The sequence below is a fragment of the Bubalus kerabau genome, chromosome 7 (genome assembly GCF_029407905.1).
Source record: "Bubalus kerabau isolate K-KA32 ecotype Philippines breed swamp buffalo chromosome 7, PCC_UOA_SB_1v2, whole genome shotgun sequence".
Taxonomy (NCBI): Eukaryota; Metazoa; Chordata; class Mammalia; order Artiodactyla; family Bovidae; genus Bubalus; species Bubalus kerabau.
Window position 1 is genome coordinate 109009342 of NC_073630.1, and position 26683 is coordinate 109036024.

Below are 26683 nucleotides of genomic sequence, written 5' to 3' on the forward strand. Positions count from 1 at the left end.
AGCATGGTCTTTAGGTTAGGGCTTCCTTGGTGGCTCAGTCAGTAAAGAATCCACCTGCAAAGCAGGAGATCTGGGTTCCATCCCTGGGTCAGGAAGATCCCCTGGAGAAGGCAATGGCAACCCACTCCAATACTCTTGCCTGGTGGCCTACAGTCCATGCGGTCCACAAGGGTCAGACAGGACTTGGCAGCTAAACCACCACCGCCACATGGTCTTTAAGTTAATAAGAATGTTGGAGGAAACACAATAGTATGCAGAAAGGCAACTTCCATTTATTCAAATTAAATTACTGTATGAGTTCCCTATACAAATAAAACCTTTTTTGTAAATAAAAATACAAAATGCTACAAATTTCAACCATGTAAAAATGCAAAAATAATATCTGGATTATTATAGATGTGTATTTCCCTTTACCATGACCAAAATGTGCAGGAGTTCCCCGCAGTCCATACCACCCGTCCAAGAGCCTTGTTCAGTCCCACGTGCACCTCCGCGAGGGGCCAGGAGGCTTTCTTCTGCAGGCTGAGCTCAAGGTGCTGGGGCGCTCAGCCCCTCCAGGTCAGGATCGGGCTCTGTCTGGAGCTAGTGAGAAGGCATCCTGCCCCGAAGCCCGGCCCCGGCCTCCGACGCTGAGTGAGACCCGACAGGGGCGTCATTGGTCTAGCTCGCTTTCGTTCTGCAGCGTCTTCATCGCCAATCCCCAGAGGGTCATGCTGGAGAAGAACTGGCCCTCCGAGTTCCTGTAGGCGGGGGCAGCGGCGCGGCTGCCCAGGGGGTCGGTGCAGGGGGGATGGTCCAGGGCCGCCAGGGATGATCGCAGGGCAGCCACGCCGTCGGCCTGCAGCGGCTCAGCGCCGGCTGTGGCATCCACGTCCGGGTAGCCGTAGGCCTGGTGCTGCGCCGGCGGCATGTGCGGGGGCTTGGCCAGCTTCACCGGCTCCAGGCTGAGCTTCTCGGACTCAATCGGCCCGTGCTGGGGCTGAGCCACCGGCTGGAACTTACAGCGGCTGTCAAACCCCGCCACCGAGTCCTCATCCACCGGGTGCGCGGGGATTTTGACGGTCACGGCGGGCATCAGAGGCACGGACACGTCCTGGGAGAAGGAGTCGGAGCTCTGGGACCGCTCCAGGTCCGGGGCTTCGATGGCCCGCGTGAGCGCCTCCAGGGCGTCCGGCCCCTCGTCGCTCGCCCGGCAGTGCGTCTTCTTGTGCCGCCGCAGCACGGCCGAGCGTGTGAAGCACTTGTTGCACACGTCGCATGTGTACGGCTTCTCCCCGGTGTGCGTGCGCACGTGCCTGCGGAGGTCGCCCGACCCTCCGAAACACTTCCCTGCAGGGACAGACAGGGCGCTCTTCAGGGGAGGACGTTCGGGAGGATGTCCCTGCCACCCCCAAGTGCCAAACGACCCCACTTTCCTGTGAACTCGGCTGCGCCCTGCTGTCAACCAGTCATGCCGGTTCCAGACCTTCCACGCCCCTCCGCTGCAGCCCCCCAACCTGCAGCCTCGGTCTCCACGTGCCGTGTCACCTGAGGCCTCCGGAGCCCCATCCCCCTGTCCAGGAGCATCCCCTGGGGGCCTGGGCGCCTGCCCGACAGCCCACGCTGGCAAACCACATCAGCGCTATTCTGCTATCCCCAAATGGAACACAGCCAATCACTACTTTAGAAGCATCTTTTCGAAAGTTACTTATAAACTCAATTTTTAACGTAATTTTACACTCCTTCTCCAGGTACTATTTCCTTTCTCTAGGTATAAGCTAGAGGTAGGTGATCTAAGGCCTTCCATGAGGTCAGAACACCAGAAGAGAAAAACCAATACATAACCTTATAGAAGCCATTTACAAAGGACTGAAACAAACTATGCTTTGTTTGAAAAGACGCTTGCCCCTTGGAAGAAAAGTTATGACCAACCTAGACAGCTTATTAAAAAGCAAAGACATTACTTTGCCAACAAAGGTCCGTGTAATCAAAGCTATGGTTTTTCCAGTAGTCATGTATGGATATGAGAATTGGACTATCAAGAAAGCTGAGCGCTGAAGAATTGATGCGTTTGAACTGTGATGTTGGAGAAGACTCTTGAGAGTTCCTTGGACTGCAAGGAGATCCAACCAGTCTGTCCTAAAGGTGATCAGTCCTGAGTGTTCATTGGAAGGACTGATGCTGAAACTCCAATACTTTGGCCACCTGATGCAAAGAACTGATTCATTGGAAAAGACCCTGATGCTGGGAAAGATTGAAGGTAGGAGGAGAAGGGGATGACAGAGAATGAGATGGTTGGATGGCATCACCAACTCAATGGACATGAGTCTGAGTGAACTCCGGGAGTTGGTGATGGACAGGGAGGCCTGGCGTGCTGTGGTCCATGGGGCTGCAGAGCTGGACAAGACTGAGCGACTGAACTGAACTGAAACAAACTACATGATTTACATGGACACACCTTTCAGAACGTCTCACTTAATCCTACGTCCCTGTATTTGAATTCTTAGCTATCCAGCCCTGGTCAAGCATGGTGGGCTGTTTGGACTGCTTCCATCTGTTTGCTACTATACTTGAGGGTCAGCTCACATCATCCTTCCCCTTGTTTCCTTAAGATAAATTCTCAGTAGTGGACATTATGTGGCAAAAGGTGTCAAAGGATATAAATTTCATTTCAGCCACAGGAGCGTTCCCTAGAGAGGGGAAATGGGAGGAGGAGTCTCTCCTTTGTACAAGTCAAGACAGGGGCTTGATGCGGGTCCCTAGGAGGTCCCAGTGGAGCAGCACCTGCCTCCGGCATGGGGAAAATGGAGACAGCTCGCTTACTGTATGGGCGGCAGACAGAGAGAGAGCAGACGGTCACCTCTGCACCCGCGTGGGCCTGCAGACCCCGGAGCACAGAACGTGAGTATTTCCACAGATCAGACGAGGGTCATGCTTGCAAGGAAGCCAGCCTTGGAACCTAAGAGGACTGCCCAGAGGGGCGATGGGACCCCGACAGAGAAAGCCTCCTCAGGATGAACGGCTACAAAACCGAGGGCTAAAGGAGAAAGTCCAGCCAGAAGAAAATGCACCTTTCCATCCTGCAAAGTGCAGCTAAGTGCTGGGGAAGGAGAACAGCATGTAAGGGGGAGGCTGTCTTACAAAGAAGGTGAAATGCTGGAGGGAGAGGGAGGGGGAGGAAGAGGGAGGGAGGAAGAGGCAGAGAGGGCCCGGCTTTCAAGTCAGCAAAGCTCAGACTGTGAAGCCACCATGAAGTGGAAACTGTCTTTTGAATCCAAGAAAACGAAAACATACACCCACACATACACTTGCATGTGAATGTTCCTAGCAGACGTGCTAAGTGAGATGAAGTCAGTTACAGAACGCCACACATCACAGGATGCGACTTCTATGAACTGTCTGCAACAGGCAAACCTAGGGACCGAGAGCAGGCCAAGGGTTGCCGAGGGAGCAGGTGTAGAGTGACTGCCCGTGGGCACAGGGTTTCTTTTCTGGGGTGATGGAAATGTTCTAAGACCGTGGCGAGGGCAGCACAGCACTAATGCACCCCAACTGCTGACATGTTCGCTCCAAATGGGTAGGTCCCATAGACAGGACTCAACTCAGGAAAGCTGTTACTACAGATCCGAACCGGCCACACAGAATCACTCTCGCTCCCTTCCTCTCCCTGCTTTCCCTGAAAGCTGACCTCATCTGGGTCAGAAGCCTCAGGCAGCGAGCAGCGGGGAGGGGTGGACATGAAGGACGGGGGGAGACAGGGGCCCGCTGCGCTGCCTCCCCTACGGTGTCATAGCGGGCAAAAGCAGGTCCTGGCTGGAAGGAAGAGAACAGTGAATCTGAGGTCAAGTTCACAGTTGTAATAATAATAACCGACATCCTACACTAGGGATTTGAGACTGCAACTGTGATCGAAAGTGATGCAATTTTATCCTCTAAGAGGGAGCAGACAAGTCACGGAGCTGCCGATACTGGTGTCCAGGGGATCTGACCCAGCTTAAGCCTGAGACATGAAGGAAGCTGCCTCCGGCCACATCCCACACATCCTGCCCTATTTTAGGGACCAACCACAACGAGAACAGAGCCGCTCCGAGGATGCCCCAATTCCAGGCTCCCCACAGCCTGACTCTGAGCATTTTTCCTCTTTGTTCTAACCAGGTAATCATAAAAATGGTTACTCACTCATTCAGTCCACATTGCCAGTGGCACACATGTACATGTGTGCGCACGCGCACGCGTGCACGCACACACACACACACACACGCCCTCCCCTAGTTCTTTAGAAGCTCCAACACTCTGTGATCACGGGTACTTTACTCGAAGCCCCAGTTCCCTGGCCTGTGAAGTGATGTGCCTGGAAACTGAGCCTCCCGATGACGTCACTGATGCACCAAATGCCGCAGAGGTGACCTTTGCTTTGTGACACGTGACACGATCTCAAGAAGCACCCCTCCTGAGCCCACTGTGTGCCCCCGATGCCCCGCAGGCCGCTGTGCCCCGGCCCTGCAGCTGCACCGCACGCTCTCCCCCACTTTTCCCACTGCCAATGCCCTGTGGCACCTGGGACTCTGTTATCAGTCACCTTTGTATCTAGGGCAGTTGCCGAGACCTTGGGTAAATGCCACATGGACACAGATGAATCAAAGACCAAGGTGATCAAGAAATAGCAATCACTTCCATGTTACCCACGAGGAGAGGGGTGACTTATCTGAGCCCCCCTAATGACCGAGGATGGTGTGTGGGCACAGAGCCCGGCATCCTTCCCACGGGGAGAAGCAGGTGAGCACGGGGTCTGTGGTGGGCAGAAACTTACCACAGGCAGAGCAGCTGTAAGGCCGCTCGCCCGTGTGCCGGATTCTGTGCTTTACCAACTTCCTCTGCATGTTAAAAGACTTCCCGCACTCATCGCAGGTGAAGACTTTGTCAGCCGTGTGCGTCTTTTTGTGCTCCTTCAAATTACTGAAGTTACTGAACCCTAGAGGAGACCACACACTGGGGTTAGGCTGAGGGACGGAGAACATTTTAGTCGGAAATCTTCCGAAGGGAGACGCTCGGCCGTACCTCGACCACAGATGTCACACAAGTGTGGCTTTTCTCCTGAGTGGATGATAATGTGACGCTGGACATCTCCCGAGGCTGCAAACCTGCAAATGCAATTTGGAAAGTCAATTAAGAGCCTGCCTGCGTCACTGCAGACCTTTCTAACTCCAAGTCGCCCAGGGAGGAGACGAGCTGCTCCCTCAGAATGTGACCAGGAGTGGCCTGATTTCGTTTGAGATGCTCATTAGAAAAGAACATCTTTTTTTCCTCTTCTTTTTAAAGGAAGAGTAGAGAATGATCCTAATGTTTCATTTCTAAAACAGTTTTTCCCTACCTACTTGCGTTAACCTTTCTTCCTCAGAGGTGATCGCTAGGTGGGCTGGGGGTGGGGGTGGAGGGGCAATCCCAGCCCAACCCAAGCCCCGGTGTGGAGCTCAGTCTCTCTCTGTCCTGCCTCACTTGATCGCAGGACCACAGGTTGCATCTGGGAAGATGTATCTGGGAAGACTATAAATGCACGCTTTACTTCTAAACGGGAGTTCAAAAGGCTCACACTGAAAACACCCTAAGAAACAAGACTTTCAAGGACCCGCTCCCCAGCGAAACAGCAGAGGGCCTGTGCTACAAGGCACCCCAGACAGGCAGGACCCGGGACCTGGGTGCTAAACCTGGCCTTCAGTGTCTGGGCAGCTGCAGAGACACTATCAGGCCAGGAAGCCTTTACTTCTCTGTTTTCTACCATCTGCAGAGACAACTGCTTTTTCTGGAACTGAATCAAGGGTGCTGCCCTATCCCAGTAGAAGACTGTGACTATAACTGCCCCATATCATCCCAGCCCCGCCCCCACCTCCTGAATACGAACCTATCAGGGGCAGAAAATGTCAGTGTTCCCATCACAGCACTTAGCATATGCTGCTAAGTCGCTTCAGTCGTGTCCAACTCTGTGTGACCCCATAGACGGCAGCCCATGAGGCTGCCCCGTCCCTGGGATTCTCCAGGCAAGAACACTGGAGTGGGTGCCATTTGCTTCTCCAATGCATGAAAGTGAAAAGTGAAAGTGAAGTCGCTCAGTCATGTTCGACTCTTAGCGACCCCATGGATTGCGGCCCACCAGGCTCCTTCATCCATAGGATTTTCCAGGCAAGAGTGCTGGAGTGGGGTGCCATTGCCTTCTCCGACTTAGCATATAGTAGGTGCCTAATAAATGCTGAATGGCTGAATGGTTAAATGAATGAAGAAAACACTAGTGACTGGTAGAGGCCTGGCCGTTGCCTCCTGTCCTAGAACAACCAACCACCAGATGACAGAGGGAGTGGAATCCCGACAAACGCCCCCCGAGGGGCAGGGGGTACAGGCTGCAGGCCAGTATGCCCACAGGAGGGGGCACCTCCACCTCCAGAGGCAGACTGTGGTCTCCCAAGTGCTTGGCCTCCCTGGCCTGAGGCTCGCCCGTCCTTCCTATGGCTGCACTCTCAGCCTTCTCACAGGTTTGCGAGCAGGGCTGGCGTGCCCCCAGCCCCACTCTCCTGATTCCAGGCATTCAGGCTGCCGAGTCTCATTTCCCTACCAGATGGTCACCTCCGTGGGACCAGTCATCTTTTAATAGACATTTCTGGAATGAATGGACATTTTAGCATAATTCTGTTTCCCGTAAAATCCCCTTTCCTACGACTGTGTCCTAGATTCTTCTTTGATTAACATGTCCATCTCCTTCCACTGTTCTCATGTGTGTCACATGAAAGGCAAGCGGGTTCGGCTCTGCTGTGTTCCTGGGTGACAGCGGCCCCCGCGAGGCTCGGAGATGCCGAGACGGTTCCTCTCGGGCGGCTGACCGAGCCCTGCACTGACCTCTTCCCGCAGATCTCGCAGATGTATGGCTTCTCCCCAGAATGCCGACGTAAGTGAGTCTGCAAGTTACCCGCCTGCGGAAAAGGAAAAGAAAAAATATGCCAATAATGGAAAAAAAACTTTTTTAAGGGCACATACATTCAAAAGGGACACTGACAGATTTAGCCAGGTTCCAGTCCAACTTCCCAGTGAAGATCCCAGATGCACGACTCAGAAGCAGCCACGTGCAAGGAGATGGAGGCCCAGCCTGGTTCTGATTTGGGAGCGGCCCCTGCCTGGCAATGAACTGAACAGGGGGTGACTGATTTCAGCTCGGCTCCATGCCAGCCCCTGGTCTATCCCTCATCAGGGGTACAGGCCACCATGTCCCTGTAAAATGGGCCCGACATTCTGTGGGGGCTGCTTTTAGGGTTGCTAAGCTTGTATTTTGAACAGCTGCTGATGTATTATATTTCTTTTTTTTTTAACCTCAACCACCTACATGCAAACATCATTTGAAAAAAGGTAGCACTTGTACTTGGTCATTTCAGTATTCATTGTTTTTCCTTGAAAAACATGCTTTTGTTCATAAGGAAGGTAAGACATTTCCAAAAAGTATTTCCTCTGGTGGTACAGTTGCTCTTACTGACAGGTTGGTCATTTTTACTTCTGTGCAAAAAAAGCGAATCAGGAGATTCAGGGTGGTCCTTCAGCTGCAGGCCTTAACTGTTTCTAATCTCTGAAACAGCAGGGCTTTACGAAGAGTAACTGATTTAAATGGAGATCACAAAATAGATTTCCATGTGCCAATCAACAGGAAATCAACACTAAATTGCCTAAAGTACAGTGAAATTAAACCTCCAAAGGCCTGACATTACAAAAGCTACTGGCATAAGTTTCAAATTGGGACTGGAAAACACAATCTTCCATCGCTGTACTGTACGTTAACAGTCTCAATCTGTCACTTCCCGATTTAATTTTTTATAGTGTTCTGCTATGAAAAACACTGAGGAGGACGAACATATCCAGGGTAATAATGTGCAGGCCTTATGTACAAAATAAGCCAAAAAGAGAATAAGCAATAATCCCCAACTCATAAATTTGGCTTCTAATTTTTTTTTTTGGACAGGTAAGAAGTGGATTTATTTAGAGAGAAACACACAGACATTGTGGGCCACCTCAGAAGGCACGAGTGGCTGGCTTAAACTGTATTTTAGGTGAAATTCAAAGATAGTTCATGGTTATAGGACTGAAAGTATAAAGAAAACTGCGGATTTTATGTTATGTGACACAGAAGATTCTTTACGTCTATCAGATTCTGAAAACACTGAGTTAGAGACTATATTTCAAAATATGATAAATATGGCTTAAGGGAAAAAAGCTGGTTTATTTTAGGTAACCCAAGAGAAGTATTTGGCAAAACAATGGGAAATAACTAGCTTTTAACTGAATAACTATTAATAACAATAATAAAACAGCAAATGCCACAGCAATAGACATTTGGTCTACTCACACATAACCAAATTACCCTTAGAAATTGGTATTATTGTCTCTGTTTTCTAGGTGTACAATTGAGATTCAGATAAATAAATCAGTTGCTCTGGTTACACAGTAGGCCAGAAATTAACGTTGGTTGGTCTGAACTTAAACTCTTGTCTTCCATGAGGGCCTGCCAGCTTCTGTGAATAAGCCAGCTTGGGCTGAATTCTCAGTATGCCAGTGCTGTGCTATGCAGGAAACGGCTCACTGGATTTAAGATAACACACATTTTAAATCAGTCACTTAAAACTTTCAGAAAAGTTGGTCATTTAAATAACAATTTGTATGGCACCATCTGCTCAATAGTTTAATTAGAGCCTCTGTTTCAAGTTCTTATATAAACCATGTATTATGGTTGAAATACATTCGGATTCAATTCTTAGCAATGGTGCATCTTTCCTTTTTAAATACAGCTTAACAATTACTTGTTTTCAAAGTAAATAAAACTGAACAGTCTTCTACTTAACATTACAGTGCTGGTGGTCGAGTCGCTAAGTTGCGTCCGACCCTTGGGACCCCATGGACTGCAGCCCACCAGGCTCATCTGTCCATGGAATTCTCCAGACAAGAGTACTGGAGTGGGTTGCCATTTCCTTCTCCAGGGGATCTTCCCAACCCAGGAATCGAACCCAGGTCTCCTGGGTTACAAGCAGGTTCTTTACCGACTGAGCTACAAGGGAAGCTTAAATATTACAGTAAACAACAGTAAAACAAACTTTAAGATGTTTTCTTAGCTATTTAATACTGAAAATGCATAATGAAAATTATCGTTCCCCCTGATAAAGAAGCATATATTAGTCTGATAAATGGCATAAAAATAGATTAAATAATGGAAAGATTCAGGCAAAAAAAATTCAATCATGCATTCAGATAATGTATACCAAATTACATAGCAAATTGGGGCCCCGATTATTTGCCCTTTAGTCAAAAGTCTTTATTTTTAGTAAATTTTGCTATGCTCTGCGTGCTTGCATGCTAAGTCACTTCAGTCATGTCCGACTCTTTGTGATCCTATGAACTATAGCCTGCCAGGCTCCTCTGTCCATGGGATTCTCCAGGCAAGACTAGTGGAGTGGGTTGCCATACCCTCCTTCAGGGGATCTTCCTGACTCAGGAATTGAACCCTAGGCTCTAGCACTGCAGGTGGATTCTTTACCACTGAGCCACCAGGTTACTAATTATATCCTAAGTACACAGACATCTTAGAAATTATCTATATACTGCTGGATCCATGAAAACTCCAGCAAGTGGTAAATACCAGTAGGTCTCCTTTGTTAAGAGTTTACTATGAGTGGAACGCTTTGCTCACCAGTTACAAACTGACTTGCAGAGAGTCCTCACAATGTCCTCATAAAGTGTAATTCACCAGCTCCAGGAGGTAAACAGAGGCCCTGGGAGGGGAGCAGCAATGGCCCCTACAGCTGGGATGGAACACTCCCCAATTCGACTTTGTCTGTGGACTCAGCTGTTGGGCTGAAAAATATTAGCAAAAAAGGAATTCTACCCTTTCTAAGTGGACAGCACTTTAGTTTAGGATGGAGTTGTCAGAACTCAAAAACTCTGCTGCAGAAAAGAAGTTAACACCTGGTTTGCTTAATAATTTAAAAAACAAACTCCTTCCAATAGGTACCTGAACCTCAGCATTTAACCATGATCAAATCAAACACATGTTCTCAGGCAGAGTACTCTTCTAGTGGTGGGTGACTGTTTCTGTACAGAATAGGGAACTGTGAAACTTTAGAGACAAAAGAGAACTCAGATCTTACAAGTCATCTTGAGAAGTTTTAAGACTATAAAACAGAAAAAAAAAAATGTGGAGATTAACATAAGGCTATCACCTAAGGAACAATGATTACTCCATTGATAAAAGGATACTTAATATCAAAAGTGTGGGAAATACCACCTCAGAGTTGAAGATTTAATAATTTAGGTTCACTGAAGTATTATTTCTGGCACATTCACCACAGATGGGATGCAGTTTTGCGACCTCTGGCATGGGGCCGCATCAGCACCCTGGAACATGTGTAAGCAGCCTCCTAGGGATGCAGTGCCCTGTCAATCACACCCTGGACAAAGGAGACTCGGGGAGGGTACTGAACCTCTCAGAACCCGTCCGTCCTTCCGCAGCGGCTGTTCAGGGTCTCTATTCTGCTTCACTGGAGAGGCGAGGCAACTCCACTCCTCTCCCCCAAGACAGCTGAACACACCGGGTTTCCCTTTGCCTGTTTTTCTTGTGACAGGTATTCCCGACCTGTCATGGTCTTAGATTTCTCCTCTGTTTGCACTGAACAGCCAGGTTCTCCTGCACACGGGAGACACGTGGCTCCAAATGGGGCCTCATGCATACTGTCAGCTACTACATGACCCTCACTTGCTGTCATCTGGGCAAGGGCCGAGTCCGAAATTGCATTAATACACGCAGAGCCGGCTGTCACAATCTAGGCTTATCACAGCTTTTCCAAAGCTGAGGTAAACTGTTTGCTGACTCATTATTAAGGTTGTGGCTAATTTAATTTTTTTTAAAGACTAACCAACCCTATTAAATACTACAATGAATAAAAAGTTAATTTTTATTGGTAGGTCTGCTATTTCTGAATCTTCCAGAAGGGAGGGTATTTCCAGTCCACTGTAACCACATGTATTCCAGTTCATTTGAGAAATGAAGGACAGGTTACTAAAGTGTAAACACCGCCACTGCTCCCTCTGCCTGGAACGCCAGAGCCTCAGGCCCATCCATCAAGGCCTCCCATCTTCAGGGCCCCGCACCAGTCACGGGCCACATCCCATGACTGCACCCAGCCAAACATCACAACTTTCAGGTGGGATCGACCACTCCCCTCTTCACCCAAACTGTTCCCTGTAAAACAGCCCTGGAAGTTCCACCGTTTCGTTGTGCTTTACCACTTTATGCACCTGTTGCTTCCTCTAAACACAAAGCTCCTTGAAGCCTTATTCATCTTTGTGCCCCAGTGCAGGCAGAGCTCCTCAGACATTGTAGGTTTTTAATAAATACTTGTTGAAAGAGTCCTTATTCACAAAAACTTCATCATTAGGAGGTAAAACAGCAATACACATCTAAAAACCATAAATATATGGTTATGTTCATTAAAAAACCCTCGATGTTTATAAAAGTCTGATAAAAACACAGACACCGATATAGAAGAGGATTTCTGTAGCGTCTATCAAACACGGCTGCCCTTGGTGGGACTCGAGAGGAACGTGTAGGACAGGTCTGAAGCAGAGGACAGCGTGCTATCAAAACCACTGTACTCAAACACGCCAACACTGAAGCCCCAGCCCCAACCAGCAGCGTCAGAATCTCTGAGGGTGAGCCCCGGCATTAACTCCAAGAGAGAAGGCTGAAGGCAGGCTCAATGCCTCAATGTCTGGTTTCACTTTATTTGGCTAACAGTGAAAACCCATGGGATTCCGAGCAAGAAAAGGATAGAACATAAACTGTTACCATGGTGTAAATGTATAAAGGACTTTCACATCCATTTTTTTTCATTTAATCCTCCTAATATTCCCATGCAGTGGTATCATCTCTATTCTAAGAATTAGAAAAATGAGACCCAGAGAAGTTGTGATTGCTAACTATTAATGGCCATTAAGTCACTTTTTAGGGCTTCCCATTACACCAAAGCTGCAAAGATTAAAGTGGTGGGGGGTGGAGTAGGGGGGGAGTGTGCCTTTGGAAGACTGGTCTGTAAGAGCAGAGAGGACAGAGAAATGAGAGGCAATGGCCACAGGAGAGGGACTACTGATGTGTCCTGAGGACTCACCACGGGCCAGGCGTGATGCTGAACATCTTTAGTTGCTCAGTTGTGTCTGACTCTTTGTGACCTCAGTCGTGTCTGACTCTTTGTGATCCCATGGACTGTAGCCCACCAGGCTTCTCTGTCCATGGGATTTCCCAGGAAAGAATACTGGAGTGGGTTGCCCCGTCCTTCTCCAGGGGATCTTTCCAACCCAGGGATCAGACACTCCTCTGCCTGCATTTGCAGGCAGATTCTATACCACTGAGCCACCTGGGAAGCTGACTGTCTTATAAACTCATTTACTCTTCACACACCACAGGGGTCAGTGGTCCCGCACCCTTGCTTCACAGATAAGGAAGCCAAAGTGCCAAACACGGAGCTTGTCTGAGGTCAAAGCAGAAAACCAGAGGCTGGATCCAAATCCACACTGTCTGGCTCTAGAGGCCAAGTTCTGACCTCCAGGGGAGGCTGGTTGGAAGCAGCACAGGCCTCAGCTAGAGTGCATGGCAGGTAGACCAGCAATCCCTCCACTCAGCTCAGCAGAGGCTTGGTGGGGTGCACAGCCCCTGCCTGGACCGATAAGGCCAAGGAACACACTGGGGCATGGTGAGTTATGGCTCACAGCCAGCAGGAAGAGTGAAAAGCAGCCAGACGGCAGGTCTGGGTGTGTGGGAGACCGAGGAAGGGGACGTGTCAGCGCTGGGGCCACTCCTGCGGTTCCTGTGCTCCACGGGGTGAGGGGGTCCAGCTCCTCCACCAAGGCCCAGCCCCAGGGTCCTTCCCCAGTCAAGGAGCATCTGTACATGCTCTTACTCCATGATTACCATGCGAGTGTAGAAACGGTTGTGAACTGTTTCCTCTGGGCACTGGGCCTTGCGAGCAGCTTCTGGGAACAGCTACCTTCTGTCACAGAAGGATAAGCAGGCTCCCACAGCCATTCTACTGCATTCAGAATTTCCTCCGAAACCTTCGCTCTCTCTGTCTGGTGCCCAGGTCAGTACAGAGCCTACAGGAGGACACAACACACACTGGCCAAGTGAGAGGACATGTGCAAAGGCAGGGAATGCAAAGTGTGTGGTCTTCTCCAACACCCTAACATCTACAACCCTAATAAGAGTAAGAAGGCATCTGTCTTGGGTCCAGCCTGGCATAAACTGCAGCCCCCGTGTGTGTGTTCAGTTGTTCAGACTCTTTTCGGCCCCACGGAGTGTATCTCGCCAGGCTCCTCTGTCCACGGGATTCTCCAGGCAAGAATACTGGGTTGCCATTTCCTTCTCCAGGGGAATCTTACCCACCCAAGGATCAAACCCTTGTCTCCCATACTGCAGGCGGATTCTTTACCACTGAGCCTCCTAGGAATCCCCCAGCCCTCAAGTGAGCTCAATATGGTTTATATCATGCACAGGAAGAGAAGAAATATACTAGAATTAGACCCATCGTTAATGAGGGAAAAGGTATTGTGAGTTCACAGTTATGTTTATAAAAAATGGTACCCCCCACAATGAGCTAGAAATTTTTTTCTTGAAAATTATTTTCTCCTGATTTAGTCTGAAGTCTTTTAAGTTACAGATATCATCAGTCTTCTCTCACAAGTTCCAAAATTATGTCTCATCTGTAATAAAAATAAACACTGGTTTTCAGGTTTTTGATTATTAACAATAAATAAAAGTATTCCCACCTGAGAGAAGTGTTTCCCACAAATGTTACATTCAAAAGGTTTCTCACCTAAAACAAAAGAAAACAACAGCGGGTAAAATCATTAGTAATACCTGCACAACAGTTTTCCACTTACAATGTTTAAACTGCCTTCTGTGTCCCACCATTCAAAACAGCATAACATACTTCATCATCAGGGTACGAACATGGGGAGCCTCTGTCCCCACCATCTCTCTCACCCTCAGATGACAAGCAGAGATGATAAAAGTGAGATCTATATCTGCGTGTGTGTGTGTGCTCAGTCATGTCTGACTCTGTGACCCCATGGACTGTAGCCTGCCAAGCTCCTCTATCCATGGGATTTTCCAGCAAGAATACTGAAGGGGTTGCCATTTCTTCCTCCAGGGGATCTTCCTGATCAAACCCGAGTCTCCTGCATTGGTAGGCGGATTCTTTACCACTGAGCCACCTACGAAGTCCCAATCTATATTTACTTCTCTCTTTAAAAAAAAAAAAGTTCTTCAAATTTAAACCCGTATTGAAATCAAACATATTTATCTGCACCCAAAAGTATACTGGGGCTTTGGACACAGATTTCCCCTTCAGTCGAAAATCAAATGTGAGTTTTCTTGCTGAACAGCACAAACCCATCTTTTAGCCTGGCTCCTGCACTGACCACAGGTGAGTCCTAACAGAACCAGGGGGACTCATCCAAACAGAGCAGGACCTCCTGAGCGTGTGCTGGAAAAAGCCCCTCCCCACTGCCTTTTAGCCTTGGTTGAAACGTGCTAACAGGGGAAAAGAAGATTCCACCATGGGACGTGTTCCCTTGCTGACTGCTTGGCCCCTCTAATTTCAGTAACTTTGAATGATCACATTTTGGGACAGAACAGATGTAGAGAATGGAACTCTACTATAAAGAAACCACAACGGTTCTGAAGATAGTTTCCAGAAAATGGTCTGTTTAAAGACATACTTCAGGTACTGGCTTTAACCTATAGAACCCTAATAAACAAACAGACCCCATGAAGGCCAAGAATCTTTCACTTTCCCCATTCCCTTCAAATCAAGTGCTTTCATTAAGATCCCTTCTAAAAAATAATGTTTCCCCTCCTATTGTGTTGCTGGAGTTGGCTAGCTTTCTGGGCTTCTGCTAAAGTACTTTTGATCTTATCCTCAAACTGTTTAATGGCTTCCCCAAGGATGAGTGGGGAGCTCCTGACCACAAGTACAGGTGACCCTTGAACCACAAGGTTTTAACTGTGCAAGTCCACGCATATGTGGATTTCTTTCAATAGTAAGTATTACAGTACTACATCATGGAGGTTGTCTGAATCTGCAGATGTGGAGGGACGGGTACATGGAGGACCAACTGCAAGTTATACCAGGATCTGACTGCTTGGATGGTCAGCACCCCTAAGCCTCGTGTTGTTCAAGGGTAACTGTAATTATAATCACATGGATGCGGCATTTTGAACTACATTTATGTCTGAAGATAAGGGAGATAATAGATAATGTTACATTAAAGCTCCCACTATGAGTTACGAGAGTCTGAAAAAAAAGGTTACTAGTTCCTAAGAGTCTCAGGTGACCAGGGTTAATAACCCTTCACCAGTGGTTCTCACACTTTTTGCTCTCAGGACCCCTTCACACTCTTAACAGTTGAGGACCCTAAAGAGCTTTTCCTTACGTGGGCCATATTTGACGGTACAGTCTGTATTAGAAATCAAAACGGAATGATTTTTGAAAGAAACGGCTAGACATTTTTCACTGGCCACCAGGTGAAGCCCTCATGCCACATCCTGCAGCCTTGAGCCGACTCCACTGTACACTTGCCCTGGAGGAGGAAACGGCACCCTGCTCCAGTCTTCTTGCCTGGAAAATTCCAGGGGCAGAGGAGCCTGGAGAGAGACAGTCCGTGGGGCCACAAGGAGTCGGACACGACTGAGGGACTGAGCACTGTACACTTGTGGGGGGAGCAGGAGGGAAGGAGGAGCATCCTACATGAGGATACAAATAGTTCTGGCCTTATTGACCCCCGAAAGGCTTCCCCAAACCATGCTTTGAGAACTGCTGCCCTTCTCAATCTGTTTATGTCCCAGGAAGCAACTGTGCCACAGAACTGTCTGACGGCTATTATCCAAAGACGTTCTTGCAGAATAAAAATAATTCTTGTTTCCTTTAAAGCTAAAACAGGTAGGTTTCTCAAATAAAAATTATACTGATCTTTAGGCTCCAGAAAATTACAGAATGATCTAAATTAAGCTTTTTCAGAGCAAAATTTAGTCAATGGTACTGTCTTTGTATGGAATAACTTTGAGCAACTAGTAAAAATAACGATAGTATTTTATATTCAAATACAACAAAATTTATAGAAGGCTTTCATAAATATTAATTCAGTCTCAACAATGCAATAAGGAAGTGAACATCTAAGCAAATGGGGAATCAGGAGTGATAACAGGACATCACACCAATAGTCACAATCACACAAGCACCTTGAAAGCAGTTACTTTAGAAGCCTCCTGAACATACTCCTTCTCATGCCTCGAAGATAACTGCCAATAATGTGTAATGTGTACTAGGGTCATTAGGCTTAAGTGCATGAAAGAAAGTAATATACATGTATTATATTACATACTGTATAAATATTGTTTAACACTTTTTCAAAAGCTTTGGAAAAAATAAATATTTTGGAAAGGGGAAGAGGTATAAGCTAAGGTAACAGCACTCTGAAAATTCAGTGTTCAAATGGAAGAATTTTTCACTGGAAAATACCACATGGTTAAAGCTGATCCTCTTTCAAAAGTTTACCTCCTGCCTCCCAAATCACAATTTTTAAAATCTGACATTCAAAGAGGGAGGGGACATGTACACCTATGGCTAAGTCATGTTGATGTATGGCAGAAATGAAACCAATATTGTAAAGCAATTCTCCTTCAATTAAAAATAAATAAATTTTAAAAAACACATTAAAAACAAACAAAAAAATCGGACATTCAAATTACTTTCCAAAGCTTTCAGAATTACTCAAACTAAACTACTTTGGTCTGAATTAACCAACATCATGCTTAAAAAAAAAAAAAATCTAATTCTAAAGAAAGAACTAAATATTGCTTATCTGTTTTAGAATTAATTTGAAAATCTGAGTGAATCAAATGAATCTGCCATACTTTGAGATGGAAAGGTTCTCAAAGAAAACCACAATTAAAAGATGAAAAGTGCACCATGTTTTTAAAATGGCTCTATGAAAGCTTTTACTAACTTAAGATTATTCTTTAAAAGACATCACCAAAAACACAAGGCAGAAGATAGCGAACACTCTTTGATTTTGGGGGTAAATATCAATGACATCATCAATCAATAGCAAAACTTCTTACAAAAACGGGAGCAGGCAGTGGTGTCTGATCGTCTGGTATTATTTCCTTTCCTTCTGCCTGCGGGGACCAAATCAGTGTACCTGTATGAGACCGTCTGTGCAGCTCCAAATTGCTGGGGTGTTTAAAAGGTTTCCCACACAATTCGCACGCGTACTGTCTCTGGGACTGTGGCAATTGGGTCTGGTCTTCCAGGGCCGCGGAGTCTTCGGGCCTCTCTGTCTCACTCACACCATTAAAGTTCTCAGAACTGCTGAGTTCCTCGCTTTCCTTTTCTTCGGCGCTGGGGCTGTTCACTTTCTCCACACTGTGTTCCTGGGCAGCTTCTAGCCTCGTGGTTAAACTGTCATCGGGTTTTGGTTCAGAGGTTTGCTCTGCAGATTTCTGTGACTTTAGGAAGTTGAGCTTCTTAAGGTGAATGGCCTTCTTGAGCCTCATCTGCCGGGTAGGCTGTTGGCCGGCGTGGTCGGACACGGGGTCTGGGGCATTTTCACCCAAAGGCTGGGCCAGGAAGTTGGAAGGCAGGTGCTGGGAGGACTCCAGGACACACTCGGCGTGGCCGATCGCATAGGGCTGGCGATCCGCGGCGTGAAGGTCTGTGGAGGCGCTGAAGGTGAAAGGCTGCTCGGTCACTCGCTCATGACTGGGACAGCTGGCATGTTTATAGTACTGCTTACTGTACAAGTTTCTGAGCTTATAGTAACAATTGGGCTGTTTGAAAGGCAGTTCTGTGCAGCTGCCATCGAACGGGTCGGGGGCTTGTTTGGAGGTTTCGGCCGTCGGCGGGTGAAGGCCGACTGAGGGTGGGGCGTGCGAGAGTGACCCGTCCATGGCCCTACCCTGCTGGGTGCCCACAGAGCACTCCGGCAGCAAGTGAGGTGGGTAGTTTTCACTGAGGACACAGTTCGTGTCGGGAGTCAGGGTGCTCTGCAGGGAAAAGGTGCCATGACAGGGCAGGCCTGGAGGCTGGTCAACGGTGGCTGACTTCAAAAAGGTGTGACACAGATTGAGGACATTCTGAACCTGCAAACACTGGGCCGTGTCCAGCATGACTTGTATGTTGTCCTGGTTAAGATCCAGATGCGACGTGTACATGAAGTCCAGGATCTGCCCGATGCCACTCACGTTCTTAATATCCAAATGAAAAACATCATTCTTCTGGCCTGAAGAGTTCTGAAAGAGGCTCCTGATAAAAGAAAGGATATCTGCTTACAGGGTTAACAAACCATACATTCTGATAGCTTTTTCTTTTAAGTAATATGCATGCTATATACAGTCATGATGTTCAAAATGACTATCCTTCGATAAATGCTAAGATTAAAAATTAAGTATGCTTTTGAGAATTCCACGGACAGAGGAGCCTGGTGGGCTACAGCCCATGGGGTCGCAGAGTCAGACGTAACTGAGTGACTAACACTTTCACACTTCTATTTACATTAGCTTGGACCTGGAAGCAGGGCTTCCCAGGTGGTGCTAGTGGTAAAGAACCTGCCTATAATGCAGGAGATGCAGGTTTGATCCCTGGGTTGGGAAGATCCCCTGGAGGAGGAAATGGCAACCCAATCCAGTATTCTTGCCTAGAGAATCCCATGGAGAGAGGAGACTGGCAGGCTACAGTCCATAGGGTCGCATGGAGTCAGACACAACTAAAGCAGCTTAGCACAGCACAGGACATGGAAGCAACCTAAATGTCCACTGGCAGATGAAATGCATTTGAGTCAGTTCTAATGAGGTGGGTGAACCTAGAGCCTATTATACAGAGTGAAGTAAGTCAAAAAGAGAAAGACAAATATCATTTATTAATGCATTATATGGAATCTAGAAAGACAGTATCAACAATGCTATGTGCAGGGCAGCAAAGGAGACGCAGACACAAAGAGACTTTGGGACACAGTGGGAGAAGGAGACGGCGGGACGATTTGGGAGAACAGCATTGAAACATATACACCCCCGTATGTAAAAACAGATAGCCAGTGGGAGTTTGATGTGTGACGTAGGGAACCCAAAGTTGGTGCTCCGTGACAATCTAGAGGGATAAGGTGGGGAGGGAGGAGGGAGGTGGGGTTCAGGAGGGAGGGGACACATGTATGCCTATGGACGATTTATGCTGATGTATGGCAGAGGCCATCACAATACTGTGAAGTAACTATCCTCCAATTAAAATGAATAAATAGAAAAAAAGGTAACAGTTGTTATGCGATGTGAATAAGTGCCAGATCTGCTATGCAACACAGCGCCTGTAGTTAACAGCACTGTGCCGCACACTTAAACACGTGTTAGGCGTTCTTACCACAGTGAAAAATGTCAAGTCTGTCAATTCCGAGTCAAGATCCAGGTGTGTTTGTGATATTATTGATTCTCAATGTTTTTCAGTATTTTTCTAATCACTCAAAATAAAACATGTCCTTTTTAAAAGCAAAAAAAAAAAATAAATAAATAAATATGCTTCAATCCTTTAAGAAGTTTTTGCAAGCTATTCAATAAAGCAATTTGGATTAATTGAATTCATAAGCTGAATAGCCAAACTTCCAAGGAAATCTCAACATAAGATTTAAAAATATACTCATTGTTCTTTTTCCCAAAATGTAATTATACATATGCATTATTCATTGCATACAGACAGATTACAGAAAACTAAAGAACACACTTTTCAATATTTCATGTTTAGTCTGAAAATTATCTACCTCAAACCATAAAACACATACAAAAATACTTCTGTATCTTAAGTGTCTTAAAAACATCTGAAAATGAAAATAGCTATAATAAATCAACTCTAGATACAGTTCAGATACAGACTCTTTTTAAAAAGTTTTTTAATTTGTTAATCATGGCTGAACACACAAAATGTCAAACACCTGGCTATGTGGTTCATATGATAAATTCAGTGGCACTGTGTACATTCGCATCGTTGTGTAACCACAACCACTACCCAGTTCCAGAACCTTTTCATCATCCCAAACAGCAACTCTATCCATTGAACAATAACCCCCATTATCCCCAGCCCCTCAGCCCCTGGCAACCACCCCTCCACTTTCCATCTCTGTCAATCTGACTGATCTTGGTACTTGATGCTTCTCAGCAACCCAATGGTCCATAAACCAGCAGTGAGAGAGCCCTGTAAGTTAATGCAGGGAAAAGGCACCATAAGGCCCAGGCCCTTTGTTCTGGGCCTAAGTCAGGTTCACAGGTGAATGAATTTGTCTCCTGTAAAAATACTGAGTCAGGTAAGTTGTCCTGCAAGTTTGTTAAAGACATTTTATCAAATAAACTAGCCAATGTATCATAACATATAGACCTAACTGTCCTGGAAAGACAGAAGAAACAGGCAAAGCCCAAGCAGGGGACCATTTTGCACATGGGCAGAATGCTGCCTCAGGGAGTCAATCCACTATAATATGACTTGCAGCACATATGACAGCTGAGACTTAATTTGATGATTCAGGATTATCAAGGAAAGACTAAATACTGTTCCATGTATCATTTACTAGAGTAGTAAAACAGTATATATTTTAGGGGGAAAAGTTCTGAAAAAGTGCTTGTGTTTGTGTGTTAGTCGCTCAGTCGTGTCCGACTCTTGCAACCCCACAGACTGTAGCCTGCCAGGTTTCTCTGTCCATGGGATTCTCCAGACAAGAATACTGAAGTGGGTTGCCATTCCCTTCTCCAGAGGATCTTCTCAACCCAGGGATCGAACCCTGGTCTCCTGCATCGCAGGCAGATTCTTTACCTTTAGAGCTACAAGGCAGTCCTGAAAAAGTGCTTCAGGACAGATTATTCCAGTTAACCAGAAAATGTGTGTAGAATACTTAAATGAAATACTATTGCTTGATCTTATTGTTTATAAGTAAAATCTTTCATTGAGGCAAAAACAATTATAGGGATAAGTAAATTGAGTTCAAATCTGTTTTCTTAGAATGGTAAAATGTGAAACAAAAATGAAAATGTTTTAATTTTTAAAAACATGGCAAATAGGATGTTTTCCCCTCTCAGATTTCTTATTACAGAAATGTTCTTATCAGAAACTCTATTCCTCAATCTTTTTACCTGGAAAGGACAAGAAATGTATACAGAAGCCTGATATTAATTACAACTCAAAAATCAAAGACAAAGTGCCAAATTACTCTCATGGCCCTAAATATATTTTAGTTAAAAAGACTCTTCTTCTCATGTGCGCTCAGTCGCGTCCAACTCTTTGTGACCCCATAGACTGCAGCCCACCAGGCTCCTCTGTCCATGGGAGTCTCCAGGCAAGAATACTTGAGTGGGTTGCCATTTCCTCCTCCAGGGGATCTTCCGCTCAGGTTACTCTAAATACAAAAACGAAAAAGCCCACAATGTGCTACAAAAGATAAGGAGAATGAAATTGAGGAGAAAATAAAATTTAGACAAAAGAATTCCATTCCAAAAAAGCTTTCTCTCTGTACAATTAGAACAGTCTAAAACACGTACCTAAAGTACTGGCTGAAAGCTGCTAGAACGTTCTTATGGGCTTTAAAGCAGACTCCTTTCACCACCAACATACAGTCGCAGAGCAGGCCTTGAATCCGCTGCTCGTGCAGCTGCTGGAGAAGGTGGCAGCTGTGGGCGGCAACTGGGTCCATGCTCCACCATCCAGGAGACCTAGGACAAAGGACGCTGATAAGCAGTGATCCTTGATGCCATGACTGGACACGAAAGGGCACCCAAACCGACTGACTGATCTGTGCTTCACTGTCATGACTTCCTGTGCAACACGAACGCAGAAAGGTGAGCATTATGTCAGATGGCACGGCGCGGTCCACAGTGCCGAATCCTCAAGGGTGCTGAATGTCCAAATGACTGAGTGATTGGTTACCTACCCTTGCCCCAGTGGTTGCCTGAAAAGAAAAGCCATCTTGGTTTATTATTATTATTAGCTATCATTTACTGACTAATATAGACTGGGTACTGTGCTAGGAACATTCCAGCCATTAACTCAAATAATGCTACAAGAACCCTTTGATCACCATTTTACAAGCAAGGAAATTAAGAAACGAGGAGTTAAAGTAATGTGGCCATGATAAGAAAACTGTTATATTCCAAAGCCAGGACTTAAATCCTGGTTCCTAAACCCTGAAGTCATGCTCCTATGCCCATGAGAAAAGGGACAGGAGAAACACAACACAGAACTTTCCTCCAAAGACTTAAATGCTAAGATACAGCATTTAATATCCTGAATCTACATCAGATGTTCTCTGGCTATACAGAAGTGACACGGAAAGTTATGAAACATCCCACAATTTGACTATAAAAACTGTAACTATTGTTATGTTACTTAGCATAGTTCTCTAACTGCTTCATGATATCCATCCTGTACCTTCCCAAAAAAGATTATAAAAAGCTCCAGAAAGAGAATTTGCATCTTACATTTCTTATGTGTCTTACAAATAACTGCCACAAATCATAATGTATCATATACCTCATAAGGATAATCATGGTATTTACCCAATGTTTCCTTTACGTCAGGCACTATTCTATCTAAGCCCTCTACACATATTAACTCATTCAGTTCTCAGAATAGCTGTAAGAGAGATACCACATACCATTAGCCTCACTTTACAGACAGATGAGGACAATGAAGCACATGGCAGATTAAAGATGGCCACAACATCTGTGACTCAAGGGGAGGTGGGATCGAGGTCTCCTCTCCTTGACTTGGGGCAGCCTCTATCTCAATCAACAGAACAGGTGACAGGAAGGGTGTAAAGCTGTGCTCTTTTCTGGGCCGAGGCCTTTGAGCCGACAGCTCCCACCTTCCATCTTCCAGACGATGGCTCCAGGAGGCCTGCGTTGCCAACAGGCCTGTAAGATGCCCAGCTGGAGCCAGTATATGGGGCAGGAGAAGGGCTCTGCTGAACCCAGACTTCCAGTCATCCCTTCCAAGGGACCAGACATGGGAGCAAAGTCACGCTGAAGGCTCCAGACCGGCCCCACCGCCAGCTGAACCCCATTCCCCACCCACACCACTGCAGGGCTGAAGAACCACCCAGCAGAGCCCTGCCTGAATTTCTGACTCACAAAACTGTGAGCTAAAACAAAACAGTTTTTAAGTTACCAAGTTTTAGGGTAGTTTGTCACAAAGCAAATAGATAACCTGACCAGAGTTAGAGAGGACCGACATGGCTAATAATAATAGGTTATCAATAAGGGCAGAGTTGGGATTTAAACCCAGGGAAAGCCCAAAGCCCACATGCTTAACTGCTACTCCAAGTTACATGCAATAGCTCAAAGGCCTTCCTTGGAATCCAATCAGCACCCTCTTCAGTCTATCACCAACGCCTGACTGTCCAGGTGACCCCACAGATAAGCACCGAAGTAAAGCACAACACACATGAGGACGAACGTGTGCAACACAGGCTTTGTGCTATGATACAAGGAGCACGGTGTGCTGTCTTTGTGGCTAACTCACGTTTTGACAAGAAACAAAAATCTACTGTTTTATCGATTAGCATATCTTTGGTATCCAGAAGAGTGCCTTGGACATAGTAGGTGTTCAATACATGGTTTTAAGATGGATGGAGACTCTGGGTCTCGGTGTTTTAATCTGTAAAAATAGAGGGTACCCTATTGGGTTAGATAATCTCTAAGGTATCTTCCTGTTCTAAATCTACATTGAGAATGTGACGGTAAACTGAATGGCATCAAAAGGAAGGGAAATATGGGAAAGGAGAAAAAGGGAAACATAAGAAAAAGCTTAGATACATGCAAACGAAGAGGTGCTTCTACTGGGAATAAGAACCAGAATGGAATTTTATCCTGTAGCGACAGTTCCTAGAGCAAAGGCCCTTCGGTTCCATGAGGTGATTGATCAATTGGCCAAACACCACAGGAAAGAATTTGGTAAGTCTGTTCAGTGGGGCCACTGAAAGATTACTTCTCCAAGTGTCCGAGGTTCACGCACACACTTGCCTTGGAGTGCCTCTCTTCCTCTCTGGCCATCATGCTTCTCAAGCGGCTTGGTCCCCAGCCCCCTACTCCAACCCTAATGACAAAAGCACTGGCTACGTGCACACAAGGCCAGACTCCTGTCTTAGCTCTACAATGACTTTATGATGCTATGGAGACCAATTGAGTTAAGTTATGTGCCTAATACATGGCAAGATATTGTGATGAGGATGGAAAGCTGATAAACTCAGGATGGAATGCTCCCTGCCCTCCACAGGCTGTGTCTCAGTTTGAGTCACTCACATAACTTCACAGAGTGCACACTATACACCAGGTACTGAGATGAGATGGCAAACAACTCAGATATAGTCATCCTATGCTTTCACGAAGAGTCAGTTCAGTGAAAGAAACAAAAATAGGGCTGTACTGGAGATATTAAATGGGGAAGGTACAAATTCATTTGGGGGATGAGGGTCAGAAGAAAACCTTCTGGAGGAAAGACATCTATGCTGAAACCCGAAGGTTAAGTTTGCCAGAGAAAGAGCAAAGAGAATTCACCCTGAGTTTTCAGGGGGAGCAAACAAACAAACAAAAACGTGCAGAAGAGCACACACAAGGAAGAGACTCACACATGCACTCTGCACACAAACCCACCTCGAGTATCCAGCTTTTAAACCTGGGCAACCTGTCACTTCTGTTGGAGAATACTTCCCTCTCTGTCCATCCAATAAATTCTTTTGTGGGCTGAATTGTGTTTCCTTCCAAATCCATATGTTGAAGACTATATTTGGAGATTGGGCCTTAGGAGGTAATTAAGTTAAAATGGTAGTTAAGGTAGATCCTAATCCAATCTGATTGCTGTTCTTATAGAAAAAGAGGAAAGCTGGACATATACACCAGGGATGCTGTGCACAGAGGCAAGATCACCAGAAGGCATGGCCAGAACGTTTGCGGCTGGGAGCCAAGAAGAGCAGCCTTGGGAGCAAACAAACCTGCTGACACCTTATCTTGGACTTCTAGCTCCCAGGACTGTGAGGAAAATATATGTCTGTTGTTCAGGCCCTCCAGGCTATGGCATTTTGCTACCGGAGCCCTTGCATACACCCTCTATTCCATTCCTGACACTGCTCACCTCCAGAGGGAAACCCTCCTTATAAGCTCCACACCCGCACCCTAGTCCTAATTTAGCTTCTCACAGTTCTCTGTTCACACTGGGTTCAACCTTCATTTGCTCACCGAAGCCCCACAGTGACCACCACTGCTATGTAAGGGACCTGTCTTAAGGGCTGAAGTGAAAGTTGCTCATTTGAGTCCGACTCATTGCGACCCCATGAAACTATACAGTCCATGGAATTCTCTCCAGGCCAGAATACTGGAGTGGGCAGCCTATCCCTTCTCCAGCGGATCTTCCCGACCCAGGAATCCAACGGGGTTCTCCTGCACCGCAGGTGGATTGTTTACCAACTGAGCTTCGGAGCTGAAGTCGGAGCTCCCACATTTCAGGCAAACTCCTTAGCATTGCGGGCTGACTCTTTACCATCTCATCCACCAGGGAAGCCCCAAAGTGAAAATGAAAGTTGCTCAGTAGCGTCTGACTCGTCGCGACCCCATGTCCATGGAATTTCCCAGGCCAGAATACTGGAGTGGGCAGCCTTGCCCTTCTCCAGGGGATCTTCCCAACCCAGGGATCGAACCCAGGTCTACCTCATTGCAGGCGTCTTCTTCACCAGCTGAGTCACCAGGGAAGCCCGGGAATACTGGAGTTGGGTAGCCTATCCCTTCGGCGGATCTTCCCGATCCCAGGAATTGAACCGGGGTCTCCTGCATTGCAGGCGGATTCTCGACCAACTGAGCTACCAGGGAAGCCCCTTAAGGGTTGAGAAGAGCAGATAAACACTACTGAGTGCTTTGCAGGAAATCCTACAATAATCTTACCAAGTTAAGCACAGCAGTGTAACACGCGTTTACAGACGCGGATCCGAGGCATGGAGAGGTCGCACGGCCACGAGACTGGGCTGGGCTATAGGAGCTCTGGGGTCTTCAGCGCTAACTCTCTCAACTTTACACGGCGATGGAGGGAGCCGGAGAGAGGAGAGGGGACCCGCGGCTTCCCGCGGGCGGTGCCCCGGGCGGCCGGGAGGGGAAAGCGGGTGCGGCGTCCAGGCCGAAGGTGCTGCACACGCCGTGAAGGAGCCCGGCCTGGTCGTCGCGTCTCCTAGCTGAAGCACCTCACGGCCGCGGGCAGACACGCCCGACCCAGCAGCAGCTCTACGGCCCCTCCAGGCGCCAGAGGGATGCGCCGGGCGGCTGCCGGTCCCTGCCCTGCCCTACCCGGCCCGGCCCTTCGGGCGGCCAGCCCGGGGTTCCGGGCCGTTTCCATCGCCCTCAGACCCGCACGCTCTCGTGAGGCCGGCCTACCAGTCCGGCAACCCCCACCTTACCCTCAGAGACCGCTCCCCGACCCGTCTCCTCTTCTTCACCTGCAGCCGCCACCGCCGCCCTCAGCGCTCCTGGCCCAGCCCAGCCGGCAGCGGAACCATCGCGACAACACCGCCCCTCACAGCATTGGGTAGGCGGCACCCGCCCTCTGGCTTCCGGTTGCGTCACTTC

At 47.1% G+C, this 26683-nt stretch overlaps 1 protein-coding gene across 8 annotated transcripts; it reads right to left on the minus strand.

Moving 5' to 3' along the window:
- Nucleotides 1–252: 252 nt before the first annotated feature.
- ZBTB49 (zinc finger and BTB domain containing 49) lies at nucleotides 253–26676 on the minus strand. Of its 8 annotated transcripts, none has more exons than XM_055589092.1 (10): nucleotides 26554–26676; nucleotides 25778–25941; nucleotides 24728–24873; nucleotides 21620–21790; nucleotides 17254–18356; nucleotides 13819–13865; nucleotides 6865–6938; nucleotides 5038–5120; nucleotides 4790–4951; nucleotides 253–1329 (listed from the first exon to the last, which is right to left on the minus strand). In XM_055589092.1, the coding sequence occupies exons 2-10, from the start codon at nucleotides 25898–25900 to the stop codon at nucleotides 653–655; spliced, it is 2586 nt and encodes an 861-aa protein (XP_055445067.1). In that variant the 5' UTR covers nucleotides 25901–25941; nucleotides 26554–26676; the 3' UTR covers nucleotides 253–652. The 8 variants fall into 8 exon arrangements, with proteins under 8 accessions (XP_055445067.1, XP_055445066.1, XP_055445070.1 ...); XM_055589091.1 differs by having other exon boundaries at nucleotides 26515–26638; XM_055589095.1 differs by lacking the exon at nucleotides 25778–25941 and having other exon boundaries at nucleotides 26515–26629.
- Between the last annotated feature and the right edge of the window lie 7 nt (nucleotides 26677–26683).

Coding starts and splice junctions, on each gene's coding strand:
- ZBTB49 (XM_055589092.1), bottom strand. CDS start 25,900: ATGCAGGAGACCCCGGTTCAATTCCTGGGATCGGGAAGATCCGCCGAA. Junction 13,866..17,253: donor GCACAGACGGTCTCATACAG/GTACACTGATTT, acceptor CTTTTGTTTTAG/GTGAGAAACCTTTTGAATGT. Junction 4,952..5,037: donor GTGTGACATCTGTGGTCGAG/GTACGGCCGAGC, acceptor GGTCTCCTCTAG/GGTTCAGTAACTTCAGTAAT.